We start from the raw sequence: 24,001 nt of genomic DNA on the forward strand, positions 1-24,001 counted from the left end.
CTGACCTCGCAACAATAGAATTTGTTCGCTCGACATTAGGCAGGTACTTTTTTATTTAACCAATCACTGCTATTTGGTTATGAGGTATGTAATGCGCCGCTAATGGAGCTAACTGGTATATTAAGCTTTTCCCAAATCCCGTAGGAAGAAGGGTATTAACGTCTTTCCCCTTGATAAAATTCACCAAACATTCTCTTTGTTCTGGCTTTAAATCCTTGATCTGGAATCGTTGCCAACACACAATATATGGGTCTTCGTTGATTTTCTGGTGCCTGGACTCGCACTTCTGGGGTTTTTGCGAACCGTCTAGCATATTCTGATTCCTGACCTAGTCGCTGGAAGAAATGAAATTGAGCGGAGGCACTAGGTAGCGCCAGCCTGGCTATTGGTCTACACCAGAGTTCTACAAACTTTTTTCTCAGAGGGCTGCATGTTAAAACATATTTGAAGCCGAGGGCCACAGACTGGTTGTCAATACGGTGGATTATTCAGTTAGATGGATTTTGTATCACAACACTAACTGACTAACATAACTGGACCAGATCAGTTTAAAGCTCGGGGCCAGTAAATATATTGGTCAATATGTTAAGATTATTAAAAACACTATTCTTTAGGTCTCAATAATGTCTAGAGCTCTGTCCCTTGGATTATAGATTAAAAGCAAATAAAACTAAAAAATCTAAATGTGCATTATGTTTAAAAATATGATTCTAACCACACAAGTTGCAGCTGTACTGTCCCCGTCAACCCAGACTTTACAAGGATTATATATTTCAGCACTGGAGCCTAATACTGTCTGCGTACTCGCTCTCACACATAGAGATGACAGCAGAGTTAAATGGTGGATTAGGAATAAGAGACCTCTGTTTAAGGTGCGCTTGAACTCACGTGACCTTTGACCTCTCGTGACTACTCCTCAGTGTTGTGTCTGTGCTCACCTAGACTGACTGGAATCCACGTGGACACAGTTAGGATCAGCTGCGTGAATGAACCTCACCTGGAGTAACTACACACTCACGTTATAGTTTAGATTATTGAACTTTGTTGTAAAAACACAGACAGTTTTAGATACAAGTGAGGACAGATTGCCTTAAATTTGAATATCATTAGCTATTGACACAAGCAGACAGGTATTTAGTGAGGCAGCGCAACAAAAATGCAATTAGCAAATACGCTTGTGGGTGGACTTTAAACATGAGCCTAATGGGACTATGGCTTTTAGCTCTTTGTATAACAATTTATAACTAAGTCCCATCTGCTAAATGCCCAACTTTCATGAACAAGCTTGTAAACATTGTATTAATTATTCAGATTCTGGTCAAAACTTTTAATTACTGTTTATTGCCTTATAATGCCACACATTCTCATAAAAACGATACTTATTTAAAACAATGACTTAAAGGGCCCATATTACGCTGTTTTCTGATCTATGTTATAATGTTGTTTGTTCATCACAAACATGCCTGGAGCTGTGTTTTGTTTCATTTCATGTTTAATGCACAAATTCTGCATAGTTGATCTTTCAAACGGATCCACTTTGTGATGTCATGTGGTAATACAGGAAGTCCCCTGTTGTATTTTTTAATTCCATACAACTTCCATAGAATCATTTGGATAAGTTTAGATCTGAAATTGCCTATTTCTGCTATACTAAAGGTATAAGGTAGCTTTTAACTTGAAAACTACCACTACCCATCACAAGGCTGAACAGAGCATTCTGAGCTTTGGACATGTAGATGGACTAATAATAAACGGTTACTCAAACATGTGAATAAAACCAAACACATGAGGTAAAAATATTCTAACATGGCTTAAAGCTCACAAGCATCAATTTTGCATTATATACGACAGTGTTTCTCAAACTTTTTTTTTTTTTTCTGGAGACCCATATTTTGAAACTCACAAATCTTCACGACCCAAATCAACAGACATTATTCATAAATCACAGAATTAATTTACTACCATTATTGAACATTAATGAGGATGTTTTATTGTTGACTGAGTGATCGTGTCTCTCTGAACAATTAGTATTACTCAAGTTTTAAACAATGAAAACTAGTAATCAGTGTTTCCACAGAAAATTGGTTAGTCAAGGTGGTGCAGCCGAAAAAGTGAGGAGACCTGCAGACCTACATGAAGATCATGACAAGAGGCGACCCCCCCCAAAAAAAAAAATCTCTTGCGAATCAATGATATAGGGATATAGGACCTTTAAATACCAGATTAACTGAATATTTTATTACAGGGGTGTCCAGACTTTGGGGCATGTTGAGATTTGATTACATGTTAAACTGTTAGGAGATGAAAGTTAGTTCTACCAGTTGATTCCCCAAAAAGCACAACAAATGAAGGCAACTGTGTCACATGTCTTCTTTGAGTATACTGTAAGCCCATAAAAGGAGACGCATTCATCCGGATGTGCATTTAGCTTAAACCATCAGACCGAAGACCTGTCCATCTGTGCCCTGTTTAGACCCATAGGTTAAAATAGACTCCATCAGATTGCTCTGACTGGAATAAGCAGATTGATGATTGGATGTTTATAACATCATTGGAAATGCATTATGACCAGTCTTTACAGCAGGCATAATGTTTATTTATGAATGAAGTACACCATAAAAACACACTGAGCCGAGCCTATAAAATACATCTATTCTTGTACAATTGTGTGACTGTGCTGTAACTAAAACTGTATATTTATGGATCAATGGGAGCCAATATTTCAGCGTCATTATGAGCTGCTCTGGAACAATGAAGGACAGAAGATTGAGTGTGCAGCGACACCCAACGAAGGCGGGAAAAAAGTATCTGAGATTTGCCTGTAAGCTTTCCAGACACACTAAATCATTACCACCATAAACCACAGCACCAATAAAACACACAGCCTCACCCGCTATCACAACCGGAGGGAGGAGAGAGAGAGAGCCGCGCATTCTCCGCATCTGGATCCATTACAGGGGAAAAAATAACTCCCCGCCCAAACACACTCACAGTATACACACACATACACACACGCGCACACACAGAGACGCAATAGGCAGCCGTATAATCAGAGCCGAGAGAGAGAAGGAGGCTCGAACATTTCAAAGACAAACATGTTTTTTCCTGTGGTCTAATAAAATTAAAAGTCAATGCCCCAGTGCTGGTCTGGCCCCGGAGCTGCCTGGCAATTATAGTGCAGTAAAAAGGCAAATGAGAGAGAGAGGCAGTGAGGGGAGAGTAGAATAGAGGGACAGAGAGAGACAGAGGGAGGGAGAGTAAGAAAGAGAGAGGGGGAGAGGGAAGGAGAGAGAGTGAAAGGGGGGGGGGGGGTGTTGATGGGGAACACATGAAGTCCCGTGCTCATGTGGTGACAGGAAGATGGGTGAAGAAAGAAGTGTAAATTATCAGTGGAGATATGTTAATTGGTGGTCATGTAAAGCTATGTGTGAAGTTGGAGGATATTTAAAAGAGTTGTTTATATTTTTGTGTTAACTTAAAATTGTACTTAAGCTTCTTTGTCCCCACTAATAGATGTTTGTATGAGGTGGAGTTAAACTGTTCCTTTCAGATTTGAGTGACAGAAATTCTTTGTTAAAAAACTAAATCCTAAAGAAAGCAGAAACTGTATTTTTCCAAACAAAATTAGGATTGTGAGTGACAAAAAGCACAAGATTTACTGCTGTTTAGTGGAGTCTGCCAGATTTAAAGCAGAGGCAGAGCTAAGCTTTGGTATTTTCGTTTGTGCTGAATAGTAAAAAAAAAAAAAAAGCAGTACAAACCAAACAGAACCAGCCATAAAATAATTAAATAAATGCATATGGTTGTTCTGACAGGCAAATTGGAAGTATAATGTCTCTTAATCTCATCTCTGTGCTTGTATTTTTCAGTCCATTTGGTATATTTATGAAAAAAGGAATGGCTAAAGTTACAGGCGATGAGGAGATTGCAGTGTTCCTAATGCCACCTGTAGCACTTGTACATAAAGCTTGTTCTTCCGTGACCTTCTCTGTATGCTGTACGGAATACTCAGTCTCAGTCTTTTCACAATCCAGAGCAGCGTCTCTAATGCGGCCCCAGCGGGCAGCAGCGGCAAACTGAATTATCCAACAGGAACCATGGACAATTATGAGGAAGTACCAGTGGGAATGACCTCTCCGTGACCTCTGCTCTGTCCACAGCTCCGTCTCCTGTGTCCATGATCCGCAAAGACAAGACATCCCGAAACAGTGTGTCCCTGTCCTGGCAAGAGCCTGAGAGACCCAACGGCATCATCCTGGACTACGAGATCAAGTACTACGAGAAGGTGAGATCTAAGTGACTTCATGTTGTGTGTTTATGTGGTGGCATGATGAGTATTGAGTTTGGACAATGGGGGGTTGAAGATCGATAACACTTCTACTTAACTCAGTTTGTTAATTAGTAGAGATGTAACTAATGTAAGACCAAAATGAAATATAACTGATCACATCCAAACAGTTTATTTGAATATTTTTTCTCTTTCTTTGATGGAGACAAAGATTGGAAGATGAAAGAGTACAGTATGTGAGGTCCCAGTTCTCCCCATAGTCATTCCCATTCTGTCATTTTCTCTCTTCCATGCTGCTGCTCCATGGGCAGAACATTTGGTGAATTTTGCCTGTTTCTGAGCCTGGTGGTCTGTGTGTGGCTGTCCCACTGCCAGTAGTGGCCCCTAATCTCTTGATTAGTAGGCTGACAAAAGCTGTTTCCTCTGTAAACTCTGCTCCCTGCTCCCCCTGACTTCCCCAACATCTTAAACCAAGGCGAGAAACCAGGGAAAGTTAATGGTGCGGGGGTCAATGCTTCCTGCGTCCCGGCTTTATTCCCAAATGCATATTCAATTATGGAGCAAAGAAAGTGACAAAAATGTCTGCTCTTGATCCGGTTAATCACAATCGTCTTTCAGGAATTACTCCGGACACACACGAATAGAGACACACAAACTGTGTTCCCAGAGGATTCTCCACACCAGCCGCTGTGTACAAGCAGAGATCTGAACACAAAAGGACCCACAATGCACCAGGGTGAACTGGGATGAGAGGACAGCCAGTATATGGGACAGAGGAAGAGAACCCGGCAGTCCCCAAAACCAAGACCACTGCAGCACTTATAGGCCGGAGCTTTGAGAAACACATACAAATGTAATTACACCCATGCATAAACAGTATGGCTAAACAGATTGTGCAAACATGGATTATGAAAGAGGGTTTGGGAAAGGTTTTCCGTTCTCCAATTACAGTAATGTCTGAGTAAACTAAACAGCGAGAATACAAAAGGTGCCCCAAATGAGTGCAGCCTATGTTTGTAATGTATATCACCCAGGTAACAGGGCACACCAAGCATCAGCTCGAAGCATCACCTACAGCGCCACCCTTTGTCCACAGGAGACTGCACATTCTTCTGCGGTGGGTGGGCTGGATGGCCTAGGGATGTCTACAGGCCTGTGATACATTTGCAGATATGGCTGATGCTTTGGATATGTTTTTACTGGATGTTCATGATTCTACCAAAAAGAGGCTCTGACTCAACACCAGCTTAGACTAAACTTCTATGGAAAACTGTGGATTTTTGGATTCATTTTTGGAAATTCCCAACCAGAAGCCTCCAGTCCACTTCCACAACACTTCACCGCGATAAGTCACTTCTCCTAAGTGCACTTTGAGCAAATAGAATTTGTGGGAATACACTGTTGTAATTATTTTTGCCTGTTCTATCTCTGGAATCTCCCAAGCTTCAAACACACATCGTGTTTAGACTTTGAAGATGGAAGTTACGGACATTGGCATGGTTCTGCTCTACATAACATTGCTATAATTTGAACCGGCCTTGTTTGGATTTTCAAAGCAGGACGTGGACCAAATTAAGCTTCAACTGTAGAGCAGAGCTTCTCAAACACTGGTGCAGGTAGTTCTGGTGGTATGGAGCCCACTCACTGGTATCGAGGAGTGAAGGCAGGAATTTAATCTTGGTTTGGTTCAAACCTGTTCTTCAGTGTTGCTTGGTGTTTGAGTGGTTAAGCAGTCGCAGGCAAACTCTGACAATTTGTTAAATATCCTCCTTCTTCTCATTTGGATACGGGCCCTAAAAAATGCATACAATTTTCAACAAGTTTTCTCCTGATCAGTTAGGTCATGTTTCATTTTTGAAATGCCAGTGCCGACCTTAATCTTTGTTGTACATATATATAGCCTGGTTGTGTCCTGCTTGATTTAATATTAAATTAAATTCCAGTTTAGACTTTCTTAATCCTTGTTTATTGCCAATTTAGACTAAGGTTGGATATGGCTTGGATCTGGTTTAATGGTCACATTTTTGGTCAGTGTTTTTTATAGCACTTTTCCACCATCAAGGCACTCAAAATGCTTTAGGTCTAGTTAAGGCTCAACACAGTTATAGTTTAGGTTGTGTTAACACTTGCACACACCACATCAAAACTGGAACTGAACTGTCTGGTACACAACCCGGAACCAAACTAAACTTGTACTAGACCAGGACAAAAACCAGGAGCAGAACACAACCAAACACAAGAATATCTAAATTCAACTGGGCTTCTAGCAGGTCCACGTGTGCCTTTTAGTCCTGGTTTGGTGTTGTTTTACGCTTGTTTGCTCTGATTTAGTCCTTTAGAGCCACACTTTAGCCTCTCAGTCCATAACATCATGCTACAGTCCGCCCTGCACCTGGGTCTGATTTGGAGGATCACTTCTGTCCTGAGCCCAGAGCAGTGACCAAGGTGGATTTACTGTCATCCCAAAGCAGTACTGTTGTATCAGTTACCTCCTCCATCCCTCTCCACCCCCCTCTCTTTCTCTGTCCGTCTCTCTTTCTTTCCCTTTCACACATGTTGCAAACGCTTAGAGCTCTATAAAACAGATCCCTGTCCAATATGTAGGTGTGTGATTTCTTGTGGACAACACTTGTGCATGTATGACACTGTCTGTACCAATATGTTACGTCTAATAACTCTGTAGTCTGTAACTCTGACCTGGTGAGCATGTTTTTACGAGCTTGGCGGTGCTGCAAGAGATCAGATCAGACAGTTTTCCACACTGCAAACTTATCACATCTTTTTATCACTCAATTACTTCAAAGTACATTGTGTAAAATTTTATGGGAGATTGTTTAGCAAAATGGAACAAATCTGTCATGGTTAAAATAACGCTGATCCAACAGAAAATATACTGTACTGTAAATAGTTTCCCATGAGTCTTTTTTTACGTGTGTCGCCCGTCTTTACAATTACTCTATAATATTCTTGCCTTTGTAGTCTTTGGATATCTTCACTTAAAGCTGCACAATCTAACTTTTCCCGGTGCACGATTCTGCTGCCTTTCTCTATGGATATGTTAGTGCTTGGTCTGGAATGTTCCACAGTATAGCATTAAACTGAACTAGTATTTATTTCATTGCTTTTATAATGCTTAGAAAGAACAAGGAATATTACAGTGAGTGGTGTCGCCTCATCAAAACACTCGCATCTCCACGACGACTATCAGGCATCAAAACCTCCACTAGAAAAGTTACGTAGTACTACTTTAAAGATCCTACATTGCACAAAATGGACTCTTGTGAGCTTTAAGCCATGTTAGAATGTTGTTACCTCCTCAGAAACATGGAGATGCGTATTGTAAACCTTAAGTACTAGTCCAAAGCTCAAAATGTTCTGGTCCACCTTGTGATGTCATGAAGCGGTAGTTTTAAAGTTACAGTTTTTACCTTTACTTCACTAGAGATTGGCAATTCTATGGCTGAAATCATCCAAATGATTCTAGTGAAGGTGTATGGAATTTAAAAACACACTGGAGCTCTTTCTGTATTATTAGGAATGTCACAATATCCAAATCTCATGGTACAATATTATCACGATATGCCTCTCATGGTACGATAATTATTGCGATATTTTGGAAAGATTAACAGAATTGTACATGTGCTATTTTTCCTTTTTGAATACCTTGACCTGACTTCAGTGTGGATCATCCAAAGAAATAGGATTTAAAGTGCGTTTTACATTTTACTATTTAGCATTCTAACATTTTACTATGTTGTCAAGTAAGTAAAGGATCATGGCCTATGCAGTTGCCTCTTTTTCAAAACTGAAAAAGCTTGTAGTTTGATATATTGTGATTGACCACAGTATTATTATGAGAGTTGTGATGATACAATATCACAATATTTCAGTTATTGTTATATCCCGATGTATTATTACATGACATCACAAGGTGGAACTGAGTGCTTTCAGTTTAAGAGAGGCTAAATAAAAACAAAAAGTGTGTTAAACATGTGTGAATGAAACACAACTCAGGTATGTTTATGATGAAGAAACAACATTATAACATAGATCAGAAAATAGTGGTCCCTTTAAATCCTGTTCTTTTGTCTTTTCGCCTCGGGTTTTCTCCCCTGTACTTCTGGTAACATCTGGAAACAATGAGCCCACTCTGGATCCTCCTGTTGTTTTATCAGAGCGCACCAGGAGGAGAGCAAAACTATAAAACTGTACCGGCATAACTCTCCATGTTAGTAAAAACGCCTAAGTGTCTGGAATATTTGTGTGTTTACTTTAGATTTGTACCTCATACCGTATTTCCTGTATAAAACTCAGCTTTACATTATCCCTGTGTGTGTGCTTGTGTGTGGCAGGAGGAGCAGGAGACCAGTTACACCATACTCCGTGCCCGCGGCTGTAACGTTACACTGAATGGTCTGAAGCCTGGTACGGCCTATCTCCTGCAGATCAGAGCAAGGACTGCAGCGGGCTACGGAGCCAGCAGCGCCATCTTCCAGTTTGAGACCAGCCCTGACTGTAAGCACACCATTATTATGTATGTTTGGAATTGTTAGAACAGAAGCCGTAAGTAAAACTGCCACTATAATACATTTTCAATAGTGATATATTGTAAAAAATAATAGAGTGATACTATTTAACTCCACTATATGATTTAACTGCCCAAATAACCCTAAAACATGTTAATTCCTTTTAGACCCCTTTACAAACCCTATTTTAACACATTGACTGCAGTAAATAAACACCATAATTATTATCTGATTATATGCTTAATTTTTTGACTTCTTTACATACTAGAAATATACACAAAATTAATATTTAGTCCAAATACTCTCATTTGCCTCTCATATATTGAATAGTAAAGCAGACTTGTAGTTATTGTGTCAGGCCTAACTCAAAGTTACGAAGACGTTAACAGTGTTCTATCAAGCTGTGCTCCCCCATCGAGACGTGCACCCCCTCGAGTATTTCTGCACTTCTGCCTAATTATACAATTATTCATCCTCTCTGGAGAAGCGTTATTTCATGTTAAAGTTTCTATTTTAGCTTCTGACTCATGATTATTAAAGATAATATAGGTTACCTGAAGTTTGTCTAAAAACATTTATAACATATGGAAATTGGAGGTGGCTTTGTTGTTGATTTGTTATAATAATGTAGCATTTTGCTAATAAATTATTAGTTGACATTTTTGATATGGCTAATAAAATGTAACATATTTTGACTAGAAAATGTCAATGTCAAAGCATAGAAATATGGATAATTTTGTGGTCACATGACAACGTGACTTGTATCTGAAAACCTAGAGAGTTTCCTTTGCTTCAGTGCTTTGAGCAAGTGCAGTAGTGATGGGATGCACAAGGAAATCATATCAACACCACAATGGAGCTAGCGGTCCGTCTGTGTAGTGACAGTATCACTCTCACATTATGTCACTGTGGGTAGTTTTACCACATATATCTTTGTACGCAGACACGATGCTGGGATACTCTGAGAGAACTTACAAAATAAAGTATCCCACGACCTGCATGGCCACAGTTTATTTTGAACACATATTACTGTATCCATTGCCCGTGCTGTCACTGTATGAAATTGTTTGACATAAATCATTAGTCATTTTCTCATCAGCGTTCTGACATTTTGACTTTGAAAACATTTGATGACTGTATTTCTGCTTCATGAATCATACTTTCCTTTATCAATATTATTTTTCCCTTTGCCAGTGTCCAGATTTAGCAAAATTGCTTTTAATTGCATGTACAATATTATCAGAGTGTTGACACACAACATTCAATTTATATTAAGAAACTTTTCATGGGAATCCAGTTTGTAGTTTATTTTAATTATACCCATTTTCCATTGAATAAGTTCAGTTCACAAGGGCAGCCCTGATTGCCATATCAACAACAAACCCAGTGAATAACAGGCTATATGATCTTTTTTTCAGCTGCTTTCTCTATTTCTGGTGAGAATAGCCAAGTGGTCCTGATCGCCGTTTCCTCCGCTGTGGCCATCATCCTGCTGACGGTGCTGCTGTACGTCTTGATTGGCAGGTCTGTCCTCCAATCACGCGCCTCCTCTCACACCCCCTGACATTCTTACGTGCTAAACTACTTTCCAGTGCTTCCATTCAGCATAAGGCCAAAATATGTCTTAATTTCTTTTCTGTTATTTTAGTAAAAGATATGCACGTGTGTGTGTGGGTGTGTGCATATTTGTGTGTGGCTGGAGTTGGCAGTCCAGAGCATTCGGCGAAAGTCTAAATCTGCTCATTATAAGACTTACTGATCCTTCTTTGGCTTATAAAAGTTGGGATTACACTCACAGCTCATACTTATATCCTCTGCCCTTGGGTGAAGCCTCATTCAACCGTATTATGCCACTTCTCGTGACCCTGTCCTCTTTTGGTTTTCCAGGTTTTGTTGCCGTAGCAAATCAAAACATCCTGATGAAAAACGACTCCAGTTTGGCAATGGACACTGTAAGTTTAAGTACCACAAGCTTGTTCTGGCTAAATATTCTGTCTACTATAGCAGAAATGCAACCAGGCAGATGGATTAAGCTAGTTAAGTTGTTGAAATGTGCCTTCACTGAGGGCTGCCATGCTCAAGAAGTCGCCAGGTTTTTCCCATGATGCATTGGACCTATAAGAAGATACTAATCATTCAAATTTCATGCTAAGAAAGTGGTTACTCGGTCCATTGCAAACAAATCCGAGGGACTTTCAGAACAGCTAGGAGCCATGTAGTCCTCATTGGAAATTATTAATGAGAGATTTCCCTGTACAAATCCTTTCAAATTTGTCTTTCATTGTCCAGTTAATATCAAATGTCAGCATCCCAAATGGGCAGTCTGGTACATTTCCCTGTATTAAATAAATAGAGCTAAGTAGAACTGGGCAATATGACAAAATACATATCCCCTCATACTTATATTTATTTTGTTTTATTAACAAGAAATTAAATGTCTTTCGATATTAATTTAATGTACATGAACTATACAAACTTTTAAATCTTTCCTATTAAAAAAAATACTCAAATTTCTTCCTCTAAAGTCTGAACTCTGCTCCAAAACATTTACTAACAAAGGAATGGTTGTGTATTGCCCAGTTTAAAGAGCTTATATTACACTATTTTCTGTTCTATGTTGATGTTATAATGTTTCCTCATCACAAACATTCCTGGAGTTGTGTTTTATTTCTTTCACACATGTTTAACACAAAAACACTGCATATTTAGACTTTTCTCAAAGAAGAAACACTTTGTGATATCATGTGGTAATACAGGAAGTACTCCATTGTGTTTTTAAACTCCATACACCATATATTTCAACTCTGTAATAGCCCATCTATACTAAACATAAAGCTGTAGCTGTTAACTTTAAAACTACTGCTTCATGACATCACAAGTTGGAACAAAGCGTTTTGAGCTTTAGAGATGTATAAGACTAATAAACCAGGATTGCTCAAGCATAAATGAAACAAAACACAATGGCGGGTATGTTTTTGATGAAGTAACAACATTCCAGAGGTGGGATCAAGTCGTTGTTTTGCAAGTCTCAAATAAGTCTCAAGTGTTTGACCTCAAGTCCTAGTCAAGACCCAAGTGAAAGGCAGGCAAGTCCAAGTTTAGTATCGAGTCGCTGGCCCATATGTCCAAGTCAAGTCCAAGTCATATAATAGTAATATAGCTTAGAGTTTTGCAATTTGTATGAATTTTAAACTAAATTGTACTTAAAACATCAGGAATATTTATATATGAGTTGTAGAAATGCTATTTTTTCCTTTTTAGATGTCTTGACCAGATTACAAATTATTACGGTCAGAACAGCAAGAGTTAAGATTTAAGAGTGCTTAATAACAGTTCATTTGTTAAATAGTCTAAGCATCAAGTCTTTTCAAGTCACAGGGTTCAAGCCCGAGTCAAGTCCCAAGTCTTTGTCTATTTTATCATGTCAAGTCTCAAGTCCTAAAAATAGAGACTCAAGTCTGACTCAAGTCCAAGTCACAACTTGCAAGTCCCCACCTCTGCAACATTCTAACACGGTTTAAACCTCACAAGAGTCAATTTTACGTGATATAAGAGTGGATTAGAAATTAGTGAAACTCAAATTAACTGCGCAACCCTGTACTTTATTACAAAAACATATATCAGACGTCATATCCAAACAGTTACTCAACATGCTCAACACTGCATAAACAAATGCCTAAATGACTTCTCCAGTGCACTAAAACAGAAAAGGGGTCAAGATCCTGTTAAAATTTACATCCTGCTTCCTGACCTCACTCTGCTTTTATTACCGTACAATGTAATTTATTGAGTATAGCGCCACCTTTAGCCTTGGCCTCTGCATTGATCCCAGAACTCCCATGTGGACCAACACCGGAGCTGGGATGGGTCAAACTCCAAAGCTTTCATTTCCCAACCGGGACTAATAAAATGTAACTTTACAACTTGTTTATGAAGATTTAGTGTCTCGCACAAGTTTCTGTTATTGCTTGTAATATGTGTGGGGCTAGTAGTCACAAATCAGGCTTAGAGTCAGAATTATCTTAAACAGTGCGCTCTGACACGGCCATGCATCACAGAGTGTTTGTTCACAGTGATGAAGTGCTAAAACTCTCACTTTTTCTCTCTCTCTCTGTTTCTCTCTGTTGTTGTAGTGCGTCTCCCCGGAATACGCACCTACGTGGACCCGCACACGTATGAAGACCCCAGTCAGGCCGTGCATGAGTTTGCAAAAGAGCTGGATGCCTCGAGTATTTCCATTGACAAAGTTGTTGGAGCAGGTGAGAAGAATTTCAGTTATGTTATACGCTTTCAGGTGTTACAAGAACATTTTCAATCCAACTTGATAATCAAGCATGACAGACACACAATATGATATTCACGCATTCACATTGGCTTACAGAAGCATTCTAATAAATACATTGGTAATAAATCCCTCAAAATGCTAAAATATATTCATAAAGATGGCTGCTGATCTAGTAAAAAAAATTTAAAAAACAAAAAAATAACAACCTCATTAATTTCAAATTTGTGTGCACTTTTTTTTTTTATCTTAAACCGTCAACCGTGCGTAGGATCCTCTGTTGCCACACGATTTCTTTATTCACAAACTCATAAAAATCCCTAATTGCATTACTGTAAAAAATACAGAATCTGTTTCAGTACTGTACGGTTTTAATTTAGTCAAACAACAAGCAAAAGCTGTCAAGACTGCAACTCAATAAAGTGTTTTAAAGTGTTTAGAGGCTGTTCATTACGCTTTTATCTCAATAGTACAGTAACAAAAAAAAAAAAGCAAAGCAGTTTATTTATGTTTGTACTTTGTGTCTCTTGTTATCCAACTATAGTTTCAGGATAAAGGTGCACTGTGTAACTTTTCTGGTGGAGATTCCGTCATCTTAGTGCCTCCACTCAATTTCATTTCTCTCCAGCGACTAGATAAGGAATCAGAATACACTAGAAGGTTCGCAAAAACCCTGAAAGTGCGAGTCTGGGCACCAGCTAATCAGCAAAGAGGCATACATTGTGTGTTGGCAACGATTCCCAAGATCGAGGATTTAAATTCAGAACAAAAAGAATGTTTGGTGAATTTTATCAAGGGGAAAGATGCTATTGCCCTTCTTCCTACAGGATTTGGGTAAAGCTTAATATACCAGTATAGCAGCACATTACATAGATCATGACCAAATAGCAGCAATTGATTAAAAAAAAGTACCCGCATACCATCGAGCAAACAAATTCTAATGCTGTGAGGTCAGACAGTTTCCACGAAGTGAAACCAGCTTGTGAATCAGGCTAATCTATCCCATCCATAGTTCTAGTATAACTTTTCTGTATGTATGTAACTTTTCTGGTGGAGGGTCCGTCCGCTGCTTGTTTTCATGGAAATGTCTTTGCTTTGCTTGGAATTCTCTACAGTACAACATTAAACATATCCATTTCCAAAGCAACAAACAAGTGATGCAATACAAGGCCAAGTTACAGGTCAGATCGGTGGAGAGGCGACTACACTGATAATGAGAATACATGTTTAAAGATAGATACATTTTCTGGCATACTGTGGAACATCTCAGGCCAAGTAGTAACATCTCCACGGAGACAAGGTAGCAGATTCTTTATCTGAAAAGTTGCACAGTGCACGTTTAGGGCTTTCCCTGCTCAGTGCTCATTGCTGCTGCCTGTAACCTTCACGACTATCCCGTGCATACATACATAACCTATATAATTTCACACCGCATTTACACGGGGGACGTCTAGCATTAATCTCAATTTGCTTTAAACAAACATTCCTTATGCGAGCGCCATTTTCACGTTTACACCTCCCGTCCAGGTTTCAACTCGTTCACGGACTATTTGAATGAAAAACACACGCGGGCGGCCAATGTAAAGCTATAGTGCCCTATATTGGCATCTTCAGAGCAGCGGGCCAGTCTGATTCTGTGCCATATTACTCACAGCTGGAAGTGAGAACACATTAAACGCCGCAGTGTGGAGCCTTTCCTCTCCGTGATGAGGGCCAGTGCTTTTCGTTTCTGTGTGAGATGCTTCATTGCCATCTTTCCAATCTTCACTCTTTTGTTCCCATCCAAAGTTTTCCAAATTGGGCAACTGTCTTGAATTAGCTGTAACATTAGCGGCCGCAGTACTCTCCAGCTACAACAGTGCGCATGTGGTGTTGATCTGGAGATGTGTGGTACCTTCTAAGTTTAGATAACACCAGCCCTTCTCGACATGTGCTCCATATTGGTTTAACTAGATCTAAAGTAGTTTGGTGTAGCTTGGGCGTGCAGGACTGTGACAAAGACACCCACCAAATGCATTCACAAACAGCTGGATTTTCTGTAAATCCGAAAATCTTTGGTGGTCCAGACAAAACAAATATGATCACCAAAGAGGACAAAGAAGTAGGAAGTGGATAAGTTAACTAAACAATAGATTTTTATACAATCCACTAACTGCAGCGTAACTAAAACTTTGCTCTATCCATAGACTGTATATAGAATTGGACATCGCTAACCCAGGAGGCACTTCCAGCTCCATCGACTCTGGATCCAGTTGAATCCGTGTGTCATTTGTTCATTCGTTTTTCAATATAAAACCAAAAATAAGAAAAGGAAAAAACAACTATTTTCTTCATTATTTGTCTCCAAAACCAAAATGAAAAAAAACGGATAGCGATTTGTTTTTTCAGTTTTCGATTTTGTGTTTAAATGAAAAATGAAAAAAACGGATAACAGCCATTTCCCGTTTCCGTGACTTAAACTGCGATGCCGGACTGAACCAGGACTGAACCAGGACTAAACCAGGACTGAACCAGGACAAAACCAGGACTGAACCAGGACTAAACCAGGACTGAACCAGGACTGAACCAGGACTAAACCGTTTTCAGTCCTGGTCTGGTCCTGGTCTGGTTCCGGTCTGGTCCCGGTCTCAGTCCCGGTCTCAGTCCCGTTCTCAGTTTCGGTCTGGTTCTGGGCTGGTCCCAGACATGTTTTAGTCCTGGTTCAGTCCTGGTTCAGTCCTGGTTTAGTCCTGGTTCAGTCCTGGTTTTGTCCTGGTTCAGTCCTGGTTTAGTCCTGGTTCAGTCCTGTTTAGTCCTGGTTTAGTCCTGGTTCAGTCCTGGTTTAGTCCTTGTTTAGTCTTAGTTTAGTCCTGGTTCAGTCCTGGTTTAGTCCGGGTTAATCCTGGTTCAGTCCTTGTTTAGTCCTGCTTCAGTCCTGATTTAGTCCTGGTTTAGTCCTGTCCTGGTTCAGTCCAGCATCGAAGTTTAAGTCACGTAAACAGGAAACAGCCGTTATCCATTTTTTCCATTATTCATTCACACACAAAATCAAAAACTGAAAAAAACTAATCAGTTTTTCCATTTTGGTTTTGGAGACAAATAATGAAGAAAACAGTTGTTTTTTCATTTGATTATTTTTGGTTTTATGCTGAAAAACAAATGAACTCAAAAAAACTTGTCTCCCTTCTCTCTGTAGCTGCTGCTGTGAGCCTTATCATTTTGGTCTTAAAATGTTCGTATTAACCTGCTCTACATGATCCTGATGTTTTTATTTTGTTATTTTTGTCGTTTTTATTTTTATCTCCAAATTCGCTCTTATAACATCTAGCCTCGTGAGCTTCGTTTGACTGGAGCCGAACGCTTTGGGTGACGTCACACTCACTTATAGTCCCCTTTTTTATACACTCATTGTAAGTAGCAGTTTCATATTATAAGAATGATCAATGAAGCACAATCTCGCTATGGGAATATCTATTACACCCTGGTTGTAGTTTAATATTTATCTTGAACTCAATCTGTATTGTAAATCCCCCTGGAAACATTTCTCGACAGGAAATGCAACGATAATAGCATTAAAGTCAGTAGCTCTTTATCAGCACCGGATCAGACTTTGAAAAATAAGGCTAAGATTATGTAAAGCGGTATTAGTGACCTCAAGAGTAAGCAGTATTGTTTTTGGCCGCTTAAAAACATTATATTGCATAATTCATTCTACAGACAGATCAGTTTGCCTTTACATCATTAAATACAGTTTAGTAAGTAATTATGAAAGGCCCAGTGGTGGAAGAAGTGCTCACTTTTAGGTAAAAGTACAGATACCGGAGCAAAAAATTACTTATCGACTTAAGTATTATTAAGAGTATTAAGAGTACATGTACTGAAGTTTTGTGCTGAATGAAATTGAAGTTATTTTATTCTAGCTGTTTTTATTTGTTTTTTGTTTTCATATTTTTGTTGCCTCAAATTATGAACTTGTTAAAAATACCTCTCAAATAATGAAAAATACTTTTACTTTTCAGTCCTGTTAAAAAATGTAGTGGCATAGAAAGTACAGGTACCTGCTCTCAAATGTAGTGAAGTAAAAGTAAAAAGCTTAAAATGTACTTAAGTAAACTACAGATACGTAAAACTTATACTTAAGTACAGTACTACTTATACCTTTTTACATTCCATCACCAAAACAATCTTAAACCTATCTGTGACCCACTGGAATGGGTATATAGGAAAAAAGTTTCTAACATCCTTTTTCATTTAGTCTCACACATTAAATTAATCAAGCGGAGAAATCAGAATGATGTTATCTTTGAAAATGATCCTATGAAGTTAGTAGTTTGTAGTCATACTTCATGAGAATAGAGTGTGTACAAGCTGTCAAAACATATCAAAATGTTGCTTTTCTCTGGCCATTCTGCTGAACCCATTCCCCATCTGTCTTCATTATTTCAGACTTTGATCTTCCTACTATGTTGATTGTGTGCTAAAAGACAGAAAACACACTAGCCTCTGCTTACACGGGTCAAAGTGATACTTCAAAGTCCAGTCCATACCTTTGTACAAGAGACTGGAGCTCCTAATCACGCTCCTCTCCCTCCCCCCTCCTTCTCACTGACCACATAAGAGTGACTTTGGCCTTGCTCAAGTGTCCACTGCTATGTCCCAAAAATGTCACTGAACGGGCATGTGTTTGGTGTTTAGAAAGGTAGCAATTACAACTGTTTCAGATCTTCCAGACCTCGAGCTTCGAGTGCTGTACTGGATGACCCTTCGGTGACAGTATCACCACTAACATGTCATCTACAATATTTATATATTCATAAGACATGCGAATACAAGCACCTTATCATACTTGTGCCACTTGTGTCCACTCCCTGTCACACATGCTTTTTATGTGTGCGGTCTTGCTGTACTATTCAAACCTTACAGTACACTTCACTTTCATATAGTTCTAGGCTTCTAACATTCTGTTTTGTTTACACTAGATCACGTTTTACTGTTTTCAAAATGTCAGTCTTTATGTCAAATGTTAAATCAGTCAGTAGCTTTAACAATCTTTTAAAATGCTTATATTTTTAGGCGTACATCAAAGGTCATATCATGCAAAATTGATTCTTGTGCCATGTTAGAATGTTGTCATCAAAAGCATTTTATTTTGTTCCATTCACACATGTTTGAGTAACCCTCCATTATTTCTCTTGCCTGATTCATCCTAATGCTAACTGAAACCATCTGACCTTGCAGCATTAGGATTTGTTTGCTTGACAGTAGGCGCATACTTTTTTTAATTTAAAAAGTCGCTGCTATTTGGTTGTGACATATGTAATGTACCACTAACAGGGCTAACTGGTATATTAAGCTTTTCCCAAATCACATAGGAAGAAGGACAATAACGTCTTTCCCCTTGTTAAAATTCACCAAACATTCTCTTCGTTCTGGCTTTAAATCCTCGATCTCGGGAATCGTTGCCAACACGGAATGTCCTTCACTGATTGTCTGGTGCCCGGACTCGCACTTCCAGGGTTCTTGCAAACCATCTAGTGTATTCTGATTCCTGACCTAGTCGCTGGAGAGAAATGAAATTGAGCAGAGATAGTAGGTGGTGCCAGCCTGGCTATTATTTCTCTGTCTACATCTCCAAACCTCAAAATGCTCCCACCACAAGGTTGAGAAAACAACTTTATAAAAGAGCGGAAAATAGCGTAATATGGGCAAATGGTAGGCGATTCCGAATTGTAAATGTAAATTTTAAATATATTTGCTAAACACAAAATTCGGCTGTTTTAAAATGGTTATTGTGACCTGGATTTTAAGATGCATATTACTGTTTCATAAATGAATCTAATGCCAAATACTCATGACTGTTTTGTAGGAGAGTTTGGGGAGGTGTGCAGCGGGCGTCTGAAGCTTCCTAGTAAGAAGGAGATCTGTGTGGCCATCAAGACTCTGAAAGGAGGATACACAGACAAGCAGAGGCGGGACTTCCTGGCCGAGGCGTCAATCATGGGACAGTTTGATCATCCCAACATCATCAGACTGGAGGGAGTGGTGACCCGCAGTAAGTACAACCGGCGCTGTTTACATTTGCTCTACTTTAAAGGTTCATTGTGTGACTAACTGCTTTTCTCCGTGGAGATGTTATTGCTTTGTCTGATGTTTTTCACAGTATAGCAAACCAGGCCAGGTTATCGGTCAGAGGTCGGTGGGGAGACAACCCGGCCAAAGTGTAGTATTTTCTTGGTATTTCTGAGCAGTAAAACAATCTGTATTTAAATAAATGTAAGGTCGATCTGTTTAATGTCATACTGTGGAAGTAGAGTAATGACATAAGATTAAGATTTTTTTTTTTTTTCTGAATGTACATAATTTGCTAGTGGTCTTATATTGGTATTTATATCATAAAACAAACATTTAAATTACACTAGGACTTAACCTTGAACAAGAACAAACAAAGTCTACAGGCTATTTAGATTCTACCAGATGCCCTTCCATACACCAATAAAGACAGACAGAGAGAGACTTTAACCGTATTAAAAGTAGCAAGCACCAGCATCAGATTTTCATTAGCAGCTATACATTCAACATCTTCTGACAATCTTTTTACCAATTCCACATTTCCAATCGTCTGTGACAAATGACCATAAAATGTGCGGCGCCGGTGTGAAAGAAACAGGAGTTCTATTGAGCGCTGGCGGTGTAAATCTGCAGATCAATGCACTCGGATCAAAGCCTGTGTCCAAAGCAGCATAAATCCATGAATCCATATCTGTAGCAGTGCTCTCCCCTCCGGGCCTCTTTATACGATCATTAGCACTCACACAAGAGCAGCGGAATACGAAGGACTGCAGAAAACGCCAAATAATGAGAGTGAACTTGGTGGAGGAGAAACAGGACTGGCCCCGTTCTGTCCTCAGGCTCGGGGCTTGTTAGGTACTTCTGACACGTACAAGTTTAAATACAGAGACAATACCCCAGGTGCTACAGAATATTCAATAATCCGACTTTTATTTAGCTGTTCTTTCATCATCCGCGTTGCATAAGGCGAGGTGTGCAAATACAGATCCTTAAATAACTGCCGAATTTCCATTTTAAAAGAGGGTCTGTCATCGGCTTGTCTCCATGGAGATGTTTTGTTTTGCCCCTGTTTGCCGTTATCTTGCATCTAGACAATTACAGGTGTTTTTGTTGTTAAAATCTGATCTTAACATTAGTATTAGTTATGTAAAAATAGAATAATTGCCAGTGTTACCAAAAAAATATGTGTTCTGAAAGAGATCCGAGGCACAAACGTCTTTATTACGACATGAACAGCTATTAGTTATTTATTTACCTATAAATCAAGTGAATTATTGAAGTCACATTTTACATTTTTGCATGTTGTTGTCAGAGAGTTCAAGTTCATAGTAAAGTAAAGACGTGCAGTTTTCGTTGCGCATGTGTGCTTGTATACACAGATATTTTAATACCGTCTGCGTTTGCTCCGCGTCTATGGAAAATGACCCAAATCCACTGTTGCGTAGACGCGAAAAGTTGTATAAAGTCTACAGTTACATGTTTCCTCCAACAGGAACTTTTCCTCTGCACGCGCTGGCAGGTACAGTGGGCATTCCCCTTGTTGTTGTAATATATCATAGAGCAGTATTTAGCCTGTGTAAACATCCAGAGTGGGTCCAGCGCACAAACACACCGCTGTGTAAAGACTGATAAATGCAGACCATAGTTTCAGGATGTCCATTTGACACGCTCCCCCTCTCGTACACACACCCGCACTCTCACTCTTTTTTTTTTTTTTCTATCCCTGTCTCACCCTCTTTTGCTTTCTCTCTCTTTATCCTGCTCCCTCAGTCTGCATATTAATCCCTCTGCTCTGACTATATCTATTACTTTTGACTCTTTCTTACTCTTTCTCTACATTTCGCTCTTGTCGTCTCGTCGTCTCTTCTCCCCCTCTCTTTTTCTCTCTCTCCCTCTCTATTTTTCTTTCTCCCTCCTACACTGTCTCTTTCTCTCTCCCCCTTCTCTTTCTCTTTTCTCTGTCTCCCTCCCTTTCTTTCTTTCTCTCTCCCTCCGGCTCTCTTTCCCTTTATCTCTCTCCCTGTCTCTTTCTCCCCCTTTTCTCTTTCTCTCTCCTTCTGTCTTTCTCCTTCCTCATGTCCTCATCACTCTCTCTTTCTCTCTTACTTCCCTCTCTCTCTCTGTCTTTCTCTTTCTCCCCTTTCTCTCTCCCTCCCTCCCTACATCTTTGTCTGTCTCTCTCTTTCTCTCTCCCTCCCTCTCACTCTCTGCCTGTCTCTTTCTCTCCCTCTTCTCTTTCTCTCTTTGTGTCTTTCTCCCTCTCTCTTTCGATCTTACCCCCCTTCTGGGTCTTTCTCTTTCTCCCCCTTCTCTCTCCCTCCCTACCTCTCTCTGTCTGTCTCTTTCTCTCTCCCTCACTCCCTCGCTCTTGTCCTTGCCCTCTCTCTCCATCCTTCACTCTCTCTCTTTCTCTTTATCTCTCTGCCTGTCAATTTCTTTCCTTCTCTTTCTCTCTTTTTCTGTCCCCGTTGCTCTCTTTTCTCTTACTCCCCCTCTGCTCTCTCTCTCTGTCTGTCTCTTTCTCCCCCTTCTCTCTCTTTCTCTCCCTCCCTCCCTCCCTCTCTATCTCTGTCTTTCTTTCTCCCTCCTTTTCTGTCTCTTTCTCTCTCTCCCTTTTCTTTCTCTATTTCTGTTTTTTCTCCTTCTCTTTCTCTTTTTTTCTGTCCCCATCCCTCTCTCTTTCGCTCTTAACCTCCTCCTTTCTGTCTGTCTCTTTCTCTCCCTTCTCTCCCCCTCCCTCCCTACCTCTCTTTCTCACTCCCTCGCTCTCGTCCTTGCTCTCCCTCTCCCTCTTTCTCCCTCAGTGCTACAGGGTGATTTATTAAGCCGTTCCTGTTAATTCTTAATAATACTGGGACTTTCACAGACCATTTACCTCGCTGCTACTTTTGGCTGATCCTCTGCTGCTGCATATTCCACACACTCAGATGTATGTATTCTGCCGCTCGGCTCTCCACACTGCATGGACTGGCCCCGGGCCCTTCTGCGGCTGCTCTAGTGTGAGGAGACGCAGAGCAGGGCGAGGAAGAGGAGGACAGGAGCACTGGGGATGAAACTGTGCGGGTGACCAACAAAATCAATCATTATGAGGCGGAGTAGGAGTGAATTTGATGAAACAATAGCTTTACATATAAATTGTCTGGTTTCTGGATTTTGTTATGAAGGTCATGTAAAGTACAATAATAGTGCAGTTTTAGTAAAAAAAAAAATATCCAAACCTCAGAGTCATTTTGACAGGTTCATACGGTTAAATGTTTAAAGGTCCTGTACAGTGTTCCCTCGTTTATCACGGGAGTTACGGTCTTAAACTCACCCGCAATAGGCGAAATCCATGAAGTAGTCAGCTTTATATTTCACAATTATTATATGTTTTAAGGCTGTAAAACCCCTCACCACACACTTTTTACACTTTTCTCACACAGGAGAGTTACAACCCTTTTTGCATCCTTCTTTAAACTTATTGCTGCTGTCGTCCTTATGTTATTTTCCTCGAAGATGAATTTATTCCATAATGGAGCCCAACAGCAGCGTAACCTCTACCTTCCTTCAGCATGTCCAGAAGTCCAACTTTTTGTGCGATGGTTTGCGTCTTCCTCTGCCTTTTGGGTGCAAACGCAGGAGCCTTTGTTGATGCAGAATGTTTCGTCAACATTGTGGGTTTTGTCGGGGAGAAAACTTGCAAACATAGAGCACTTCAGAATCACACTGCTAACGATCGAACATTTACAGGAGACACGGCACGGGGGAGATGGATTGACAATGGTCTACAGTCCCTTAGCCAATCAGGACGCAGGTGGAGGAACACAGTACACTGTTAAAAAAATAAATAAATAAATCTGCGAAACAGTGAGGCCGCGAAAGCTGAACCGCGTTATAGTGAGGGACGACTGTATTACACTTTTTTCTTATCTGCTATAATGTTTCCTCATCACGAACACACAAGGAGGTGTGTTTTGTTCCATTAACAGTTTAATACACAAACCCTGCATATTTAAGTTGAGTTCTCAAACTGAAAACACTCTGTTCCACCTTGTGATGTCATGTGGTAATGCAGGAAGTGCTCCAATGTGTTTTTAAACAGCTTCGTTAGAATCATTTAGATAATTTCAGCTCTGGAATGACCAATCTCTACTAGTCTCTAAAGGTAAAAGGAACTGTTAACTAAAACTACCTCTACATGACATCACAAGGTGGAACAGAGCATTTTGAGATTTGGAGATATACACAGACTAAAAATAAAGCTTGTATTTATAGTGTTTATACTGTGTGACTGAAACAAAACACAACTCGAGGTATGTTTTTGAGGAGGTAACAACATTCTAACGTGGCTTAAAGCTCAAAAGTGTCAATTTTGTGTAATATATACCTTTAAAGTGTATAAACAATACATAAACAATAAAATGTTTCAGCCTTTCAATGTTCAGCCATGATCAGCCTTTTCATATTGTACCCCCATACTGAAACCTGGTGTCGTAAATAGGATAGATATAGATTTAAATTGACACAAACTCTATTTATAATCAGTGCGCAAATTGTTTATTTTTGAGCCTTACACCTCATTAACCCAGGCAATCTGAACTAATGACAGTTGCAAGGTGGATTCAATAATTAGTTCTCAAAGGATGGAATCACAAGGCGCAGTGTACAGGTAGTACAACAGATTCAATCCCAAGGGGGAACAGACTGCTCTCTACCTGGAAGGGCATCCAACTCATTACTGTCCATTATAAAGGCTTTATAATTTGTTGTAACAATCACCGTACTAGTAGTTTTGTATTAAATAGAATTTGTGAGTTTACGTTTTGGATGTTTCATGGCAAAATACAATCTGAAAACCACCAATAAAGACATGATTTG

General features: G+C 39.7%; 1 protein-coding gene across 2 annotated transcripts in view; it reads left to right on the top strand.

Moving 5' to 3' along the window:
• The window catches only part of epha3 (eph receptor A3), a 129,607-nt gene that overhangs the window by 77,977 nt on the left and 27,629 nt on the right, over positions 1-24,001 (top strand). For both annotated transcript variants that reach the window (XM_020920413.2, XM_055150323.1), the window contains 6 exons: positions 4,161-4,285; positions 8,641-8,803; positions 10,233-10,338; positions 10,702-10,766; positions 12,948-13,073; positions 18,942-19,127. In XM_020920413.2, coding sequence (XP_020776072.1) covers positions 4,161-4,285; positions 8,641-8,803; positions 10,233-10,338; positions 10,702-10,766; positions 12,948-13,073; positions 18,942-19,127 — 771 coding nt within the window. The remainder of the gene's footprint in view (positions 1-4,160; positions 4,286-8,640; positions 8,804-10,232; positions 10,339-10,701; positions 10,767-12,947; positions 13,074-18,941; positions 19,128-24,001) is intronic.

Source organism: Boleophthalmus pectinirostris, unplaced genomic scaffold (assembly GCF_026225935.1).
Source record: "Boleophthalmus pectinirostris isolate CB_2022bp ecotype Guang Dong unplaced genomic scaffold, ASM2622593v1 HiC_scaffold_1, whole genome shotgun sequence".
NCBI lineage: Eukaryota > Metazoa > Chordata > Actinopteri > Gobiiformes > Gobiidae > Boleophthalmus > Boleophthalmus pectinirostris.